This window comes from Nicotiana sylvestris, chromosome 1 (genome assembly GCF_000393655.2).
Source record: "Nicotiana sylvestris chromosome 1, ASM39365v2, whole genome shotgun sequence".
Lineage (NCBI taxonomy): Eukaryota > Viridiplantae > Streptophyta > Magnoliopsida > Solanales > Solanaceae > Nicotiana > Nicotiana sylvestris.
Window position 1 is genome coordinate 8,870,531 of NC_091057.1, and position 9,000 is coordinate 8,879,530.

At 37.4% G+C, this 9,000-nt stretch overlaps 1 protein-coding gene across 1 annotated transcript; it reads left to right on the forward strand.

Moving 5' to 3' along the window:
- The first annotated feature begins 8,201 nt into the window (after positions 1-8,201).
- Positions 8,202-8,660, forward strand: LOC138889896 (uncharacterized). Its single transcript, XM_070173239.1, has one exon. The coding sequence runs from the start codon at positions 8,202-8,204 to the stop codon at positions 8,658-8,660; it is 459 nt and encodes a 152-aa protein (XP_070029340.1).
- The last annotated feature ends 340 nt before the right edge of the window (positions 8,661-9,000 follow it).

The window sequence follows — 9,000 nt, forward strand, 5'->3', positions numbered from 1 at the left end:
TCTTGCCAAGAATCCAGTGTTTCATGCAAGATTGAAGCATATCCAGTTGAGGTATCATCATATCCGAGAGTTGATAAATGAAGGAACTCTTTCCCTACAGAAGATACTAGGATCAAAGAACCCGTCAGACATGTTGACCAAAGTTGTCGGTGTTGACAAACTGAGGTTGTGCACTGCCTCAGTTAGCCTTCAAGACTGATAGAGTGAAGGCGCCACCAGAGAATAGCAAATCTTTCTTTATTTTCTTTCTTGATGTAACATAGGTTTGAGAGGGAGATTGATAGGACCAAACCTATTGTTGTATGTGAAAGTAGACAAAACAAAAGAAAGAAAAATAAAAAAAGATGAAAATATGATGTAAGCGCTTACATCGACATTCTTGTGATGTAAGCGCTTACCTCAGCATTCTTATGATTTAAGCGCTTACATCGGCATTTTTATGATGTAAGCGCTTACCTCGGTATTCTTATGATGTAAGCGCTTACCTCGGCAGAACATTCAAATGCCTATAAATAGGGGTCTACATTTTCATTTGTAGAACATCCCAAAACTTCTTCTTTCTCTCTTCAATTAATAAAGAGCTATTCTTTGTGTGGTCGTGGAGTAGGCAAAAATTGCCGAACCACGTAAATCTTGTCTTGTCTTGTATTGTGCAATTTATTGTTTCTCTCCTAAATATCCTTTTCCTTCTATTATCTTGACAAGTTTCCCAACACAGGGCACATACACTTTGAATCAAACGCTCAATATACCTATCATCTGATGCATTTAGCTCCAAAACAGCCTCTTTATAGTTTGGTCCCAAAAGCTCATGAGTAAGAGCCTATATACTAGTGGTTTTGCAGAAAGTTTTATATAGAACTGAATATCCAACATGAATAAACTATGCACAAAATTTTTAGCAAACTGCTTTTGCCAATTCAATGTGACACCAAAGGGACAAACATTTCAGAGTCTGGAAGTCCTAAATTAGATATGTATTTGAGTAAAAATGGTCAACTTCCAGGAAAACTAGCAATAACTACTTTGTTTTTATAATTCTCATCAATCAACACATTAAAACTCAATGTTACTCAAGGATACAACTCAGGAATCATAAAAAGATGATATGTGAAACCAAAAGTCCATTCTTCAAAAAATAGAGTACGCACAAGAGGTAAAAGAATCAGTATCCAACATCAGGTATAAGCTAATACAAAAGATCATAGTTCTTTTCAAATATGTGTACATATAACTATGAAACTCCAAGTACCATTGAGCAAGCACTATCAAGATCTACACAAGAAAAGGAATAAGGAATGCTTCATATTCAGGACTTATTGACCTCAAGAGAATAAAACTGAGGTCGTAGTAGCAAAACTGTAATCCATCAAAAGTCAAACACATTGTATGGAGCTTTTGGGCCATGTATGAGCTTTAATGGCCACTTCTGAAACACTAAATTTCCCACTAACAATTTTTTATAGCATGACCTACCGGAAAAAAGCCTCCTTTCCAAGCAGGCTCCCAAACAATAAACTCCTTTCAACAGTTTTGCAACACTGTTGATATCTCAATCAGAACAACTTTGTTTGAGGCTTAAACTCCATTTGTAACCAGATTTACATTATAGAATAGTGACTTGCAGTAAGAGCAAAGATCTCAGGATTCTGTTTCTTAGAGGGGTGTGCGCAGACCAAGTCATTCCAAATTTTAATCTTTTCCCAATTTACCACTTTTTATTTGTATAGTTTCTGAGAAATCATGCCAATGATTCCTTATGCAGTTGCGGATCCTACACCACACATGGAACTTACTGATTGTGCACCAGAATGCCAGCTCCCTATACTTCACTTGTACCAGCTTTATCCAACGCTACTGTTCTTCTTTGAATATCTCCATAACCATTTCATTATTAGAATTTCACTATAGTTCAAGCTTGTGAACAATGGAAGAACCATAAATTTATACAACGGGATACAAAAAAATCTACAACGTCATAGTTGGATTTTGAACCTAAGGCCTAAAGCAATTTTGACCCTCCTTCACAACTACATTTGATTTTTTTTCATAACAGTGCACATATAACAAAAAGAAGACCGTTTTCACTCTTTTATATTGTGTAATTTTTCGATGAAGGGGGTTCGATCCCTTCACTCTACCAAGTATCCATAATAGCAAAAGTCAGAAATTGAAGTACTGAAAATGTGAGGAAGATGGGAAGGACTAAAGTAAGAAAATGGGGAAAAGCAGTTAACTTCTGAGGATATAGCAGTAATTGAAAATGTGAATGATACAACTATTGAACATGAAAACAAGAAAACTGATCTAAGGTAAGATGAGAATGCCTTACTACAGCAAGTTCTTGCAGAGGCTGCTGGACCATATGGTATTAAAAGTTTATGTAGTGAACCTGGTGCTAGGAATTATTCCATTCATGGTCAAAGGGAACTTCTACATGCCTTTTGTCCCTGGTGTATTGGGAAAAATTAAGTTTATATATGGAATTCATTAAAAAATGACACGTCATGACATGTGGACCAGTTAAAGAAGGATAGGTGATGAAGAATAATCAAAGAAACATGAGCTTCAACAAGCACGGGCAGATGTTCAGATCAAAGGCAAGGAGGATAGGTGCTCGAACCTCTTTATGATGGAAGGGAATGAATCTGATAGTAAATAAGGTATAGATATGTACTATTGAGCATTAAATACGGAAAATGTTAAGGAATCTGTATTGAATCAAATATGATTGTTGATTGTAACGTTACATTAAATGTCATTAAATGCCATTAATCGACAATAATGGCTCAATTATGGTAGAAACGAAATGTATTACCTAAAATAGCTATAAAGGGAAAAGATTGATCATTTGTAATGACACGAAATATCATCGGAATATACTGATTCACTTTGCTTTGCTTTGTTCATCTTATTATTATTAAAGTCAGTTTCTTTTATTCATTGTATTTTTTATTATCAGTAACCCGAGTTCTTCTAAGATAAAGCTTTGGCCGAAATCACTATTTTTGGTTAAACAAATTGGTTCTGTTACCGGGAATCTAATAATCGTTTACTTTCTTAATCAATTGTTTCATCAAAAAACTTACCATGTCGAATAACAACAACCAACAAAATCCTCAACATCAGGAGAATGATGCGGGTGACAGGACTCCACTTCCCTCGCCACGTGATTCACAACGTCAGTCATGAGAAGGAACTCTAGATGGGTCTGATACAAATAATGGGGTTGCAAATCAAAACGGATTCGAGGCAAATCAAAATGCTAGAGTTGTGAATGAACAAGCACTCGATGATGCATTAAAAAATCTCATTGCTCAGCAAGTCAGCAATGCTTTTTGAGCCTTTACCAGCCAGTTGCTAGTTGCACCACCGACACCAACTCCAAATCAGAATACTTTGGAAAACCCACAATCTGGGATCGTTAACTCAGGCACTGGTGGAACTCCATGTGAGTCTTGCGATGGCGAACAAGGCAACATAGTTAATTTTGACTTACAAAATTTAGTTCTAACCTTGCAGAAGCAGCTCAAGGAGCAAAGCGATCGCATAGAGCAAATACCTGGAGTACCACCTGTAATGAAAGGAATAGACATGGATAAATATTTACAACAACCATGGAAGCCTAGTGCTGCTCCGGTGCCGATCCCGAAGAAGTTCAAAATGCCTGATATTCCAAAGTATGATGGCACAACTGATCCACGGGACCATGTAACTGCATTCACAACTAGTGTGAAAGGCAATGAGTTAACCAAACAAGAAATTGAATAAGTATTGGTCCAGAAATTTGGTGAAACACTCACCAAGGGAGCATTAACATGGTATTCCCTCTTACACGAAAATTCTATAAATTCTTTTGCTGAGCTTGTAGATTCTTTTATCAAAGTGCATTCGTGAGCTCAAAAAGTTGAAAAAAAGAATGGAAGACATTTTTAAAATCAAGCAAGGAGATTCAGAGTTGCTTAGAGAGTTCGTGGATAGGTTCCAGCGTGAAAGAATGATGTTACCACGTGTACCTGATAACTGGGCAGCTATGGTTTTTCCCAGTAATTTTAATGAGAAATGCTTAGAAGCCACGAGATGACTCAAGGAAAGTCTGCATGAATTTCCAGCAACAACCTGGAATGATGTTTACAATAGATACAACACGAAGCTGAGGATAGAAGAAGACACTATCTCCCGATCTCAGAAAGAGGAGAAGGTAAGTTCAAGACATTCAGAAATCGAAAAAGGTCCGATAAAAATAGATACGAACCATATATGGGCCTAGTAGGAAAAGATTCACAATCAAAGCAAGATAATTCAAGGTACGATCATAGATCGAGAAATAGAGAGTCGGGTTCATCATCAAGGTTTGGAAACGATCGAAACACACGAGAAATTTGAGATGATGATAGGAACTTGAAGGCAAGATTTGGCGGTTACAATTATAATGCCAACACTTGAGAGTTAGTAGCGGTATTAAAATGCATGGGTGATAAGGTACGGTGTCCAAAATAAATGAGATCAAATCCGAAAAGGCGCAATCCTGATCACTGGCTCGAATTTCACAACGATCATGGTCATAAAATGGCAGAATGTAGATTATTACAAGGTGAAGTTGACCATCTATTAAAGCAAGGGTATCTCACCGATTTATTCAGTGAGAAAGGTAAGAAAGCATACATGAAGAATAGGCAGGAGCCCCTTAAACCTCCTTCTCCCAAAAGGAGAGTCAATGTTATAAGCGGGGGCGAGGAAATCAATGGGTGATGTATACCGCAGCTAATAAAGTCTATAAAGTTACAATTACCCACGGGAAGCGGGTATGACATGTTTTGGAGGAAGAAAGTATTACATTTGATGATGCAGATGCGGATCACGTGTTAACTCCACATAAATATCTACTTGTACATGATATTAATGTGAAATGAGTTTTGAATGATCCAGGTAGTTCTGCGAACATTATTATGCTAAGAGTACTAAACAAGATGCAAGCTGAAGATAAACTAGTACCAAAGGCGCATACTTTGTCTGGATTCGACAATTCAAGAGTTGTGACAAAAGGGGAGGTAACACTTACTACATTCGCAAAAGAGGTTGTCAAAGATACGAAATTTCAGGTGGTAGAGATGTAAATGGCTTACAATATGATTCTTGGGAGACCATGGATCCACGAGATGGATGTCGTTCAATCTACCTTACATCAAGTTATTAAATTTCCATCACCATGGGGAATACGTCAAATTCATGGGGATCAACAGACATCCAGGAGCATCAACTCTGTAGCAGATTCAAATACGATAAACGAAGAAAAATAGAAGTTATAGAATACAGTTGAGGATACTACAACACAAGCTTCAACTGAACAAGGGCGAACAGATGTGGACTCAAGGCCCGATTCCATTCAAGAACCAAATGAAAATGAAAATATCAAAACAACAATTAAAGAACTGGAGGCTGTAGAGTTATTTACACAATGGCCTGAAAGGAAAATCCAGGTTGGGGCCAATTTAAGTTACGACATGAAAGGTAAGTTGATTGAATTTTTAAAAACTAATGTGGATTGTTTTGCCTAGTCCCATTCTGATATGATAGGAATATCACTGGAAGTAATGACTACAAGTTAAATGAAGACCTATCGTATCCACCCGTCAAACAAAAGAAGAGTAAGCAGGGGACTTTCAAAAATCGGGTGATTCAAGATGAGGTTCAAAAACTATTAAAAATTGGGTCTATGCGCGAGGTAAAATATTCTAATTGGTTAGCCAATACTGTTGTAGTGCTGAAAAAGAATGGCAAAATGGCGAGTTTGTGTAGATTACACAGACCTTAACAAAGCTTGTCCTAAAAAATTTTTTCCATTACCACATATAGATCAACTTATTGATACTACTGTAGGACATGAGTTGTTAAGCTTTTTATATGCGTATTCAAGGTACAACCAGATCAAAATGGATCCCCTAGATAAAGAAAAAACTTCATTTATAATAGACCAGGGGACGTACTGTTATAAAGTAATGCCCTTTGGTCTCAAAAACGCTGGTGCAACGTATCAAAGATTGGTAACCAAAATATTCCAAGAACATTTAGGAAAAACTATGGAGGTATACATAGATGATATGCTTGTTAAAACTCAACATTCAGGGGATCATATATCGCACTTGTCTGATATGTTTCAGATCTTACAAAAATTCAATATGAAGCTGAATCCCGAAAACTGTGCATTCGGCATTTCGTCAGGTATGTTTTTGGGTTTTCTTGTTTCTAACTGTGGTATTAGAGTAAATCCCGCGCAGATTAAAGCCATTGAAGAAATTCCTGACATGCTTACAAGTAAAAAAGAAGTGCAGAGACTGACAGGAAGAATTGCAGCCTTGGGGAGATTTATTTCCAAGTCATCAGAAAAATGTTTTAAATTCTTTTCAGCTCTTAAAAAGCAAGATCAATTTGAATGGACTGAGGAATGTCAACAAGCACTCAAAAACTTGAAGACGTACCTATCAAATCCGTTGTTGCTCGCAAAACCAAAGGTTGGGGAAAGGTTGCTCATCTATCTGGCTGTGTCAGAAGTAGCGATGAGTGCAGTTTTAGTTCATGAAGACCGAGGTAAATAGTCTCCAATTTATTATGTTATCAAATCGTTATTAGATGCGGAGATGAGGTATCCTCTATTAGAAAAGCTTGAGTATGCATTAATCATGGCATCTAGAAAATTAAGACCTTATTTTCAATCCCACCCTATTTCCGTAATAATTTTTTATCCATTGCGTAATATATTACACAAGCATGAGTTATCAGGTAGGTCAGCCAAATTGGCTATAGAATTAAGTGAATATGACATCACATATCAGCCTAGAACCGCAATAAAATCTTAGGTGTTAGCAGATTTTTTGGCTGATTTTAACCAAGGAATGCAATTAGAAGTAAAAAAAACTACAGGTGTTCCACGGGTCTAATCTAGGAATTTGGATTTTATTTACTGATGGCTCATCTAATGTTAAGGGGGCAGGTTTAGGAATTGTTTTGGTACCACCTACGGGTGAAACCATTCGACAAGGAATAAAATGTCATTCTATAACTAACAATGAGGCAGAGTATGAAGCTGTGATTATAGGTTTAGAACTGGCACGAGAACTTGGTATTAATCAGATTGTAATCAAAAACGATTTGCAGCTTCTAGTTAACCAAATGCAGGGGACTTAAACAGCCAGGGAAGCACACATGCAGCAGTACTTAGAGAAGGTATGGGATCTGATTAGGAAATTCCAAACCTGGAAAGTTACGCAAATACAAAGAGATGATAATGTCAAAGCAGACGCCGTAGCTAATCTCGCATCTGCGGCAGACATGACAAGAAATGAAAATGCCTTCGTAATTCATTTGTTTCATTCAGTACTCGATCCAGACAAAAATGAGATAAATTTCAATAACTTAACATGCGATTAGAGGAACGAGATCGTTGCTTTTTTGTAGTATAGAACCGTCCTTGAAGACAGGAAAAAGGCTCACGCGCTTCGTAAAAAGGCTGCTCAGTATTGTTTAAAGCAAGGCAATCTTTATCGAAATATGTTCGGTGGTCCCTTAGCAAGATGCCTCGGGCCTTCTCAAACGAAATATGTAATGAGAGAAATACACGAGGGGCATTGTGGAAATCACGCAAGAGGAAGATCACTGGTAAGAACCATGATTAGAGCAGGCTATTATTGGCCTAAAATGGAAGAAGAAGCGGAACATTTTGTGGCTAAATGTGATAAATGCCAAAGATACGGTAATAACATCCATAGATCTGCGGTGTTTCTACATCCGGTCATTGCACCATGGACTTTTATGAAATGGGGGATGGATATCGTGGGTCCACTACCACAAGCAATAGGACAGGTAAAATTCTTGCTTGTACTCACTAACTACTTTACGAAATGGGTAGAAGCAGAAGCATTTAAGCAGGTGCGAGAAAAAGAATTCAGAGATTTCATATGGAGAAATATCATATGTCGATTCGGTGTACCAAAGGAAATCGTGTGTGATAATGGCCCACAATTTATAGGCGCACAAATCACAAAATTTTTTCAAAGTTGGCAGATCAAGAGGATTACATCCACGCCTTACCATCTGGTGGGTAATGGATAAGAAGAATCAACAAATAAAGTCATTGTCAACAATATGAAGAAACGACTGGAAGAATCTAAAGGCAATTAGCCAGAATTGTTATTTGGTGTTTTATGGGCGTACCACACGACAACAAAAACAAGCACGGTGAAACACCGTTCTCATTGGTATATGGAGCTGAAGCTTTAATTCCAGTTGAAATAGGGGAGCCCAACACGAGGTACACACAAGCGTCAGAAGAATCCAATGAAGAAGAAATGCACATAAACCTTGATTTACTTGAAGGAAAAAGGGAAGATGCACTAATAAGAATGGCAACACAAAAACAAGTCATCGAACGATACTACAATCGAAGAGCACGACTAAGATACTTCAAGATTGGGGACTTTGTACTCAAGAAAGTTTTTCAATCCACGAAGGAGGCCAATGCGGGAAAATTAAGACCAAACTGGGAAGGACCTTATAAGATTCATGGTATTGTGGGGAAAGGAGCATACGAGCTGGAAACAATGGATGGCAAGATATTACCTTCACATTGGAATACCGTTCATCTAAAGAGATATTATTTCTAAGGAGTACCCACGGTCAGGTATCCTCATTTTAAAATTCTAATTTTGAATTGTTAAAATTTTACTAACGATTTTAGATGATAGGAAAAAACCTAGCCCGTACTAAATGATGAATCACGACCTACAAGGCATGTGGAATAAATTAAAATTCCCGGTCTAGGGTTACAACTATTTTGATAGAAATTGAGACGGGTTAAGCAGTCTTCATCTGTAATTGTACCTCCGAGTCCCATATGTTTTATTCCTTTACAGGAAAAGGACCAAATAAGAGGAGTAATCAAGTTCCCAAGACTTCACACTTCAAAGCTCAAACACTTGGGGGACTATATAATATACATAGACA

Bases quoted from the DNA above. Each gene is read 5' to 3' on its own strand.
- LOC138889896 (XM_070173239.1), top strand. From the start codon at position 8,202: ATGGGCGTACCACACGACAACAAAAACAAGCACGGTGAAACACCGTTC.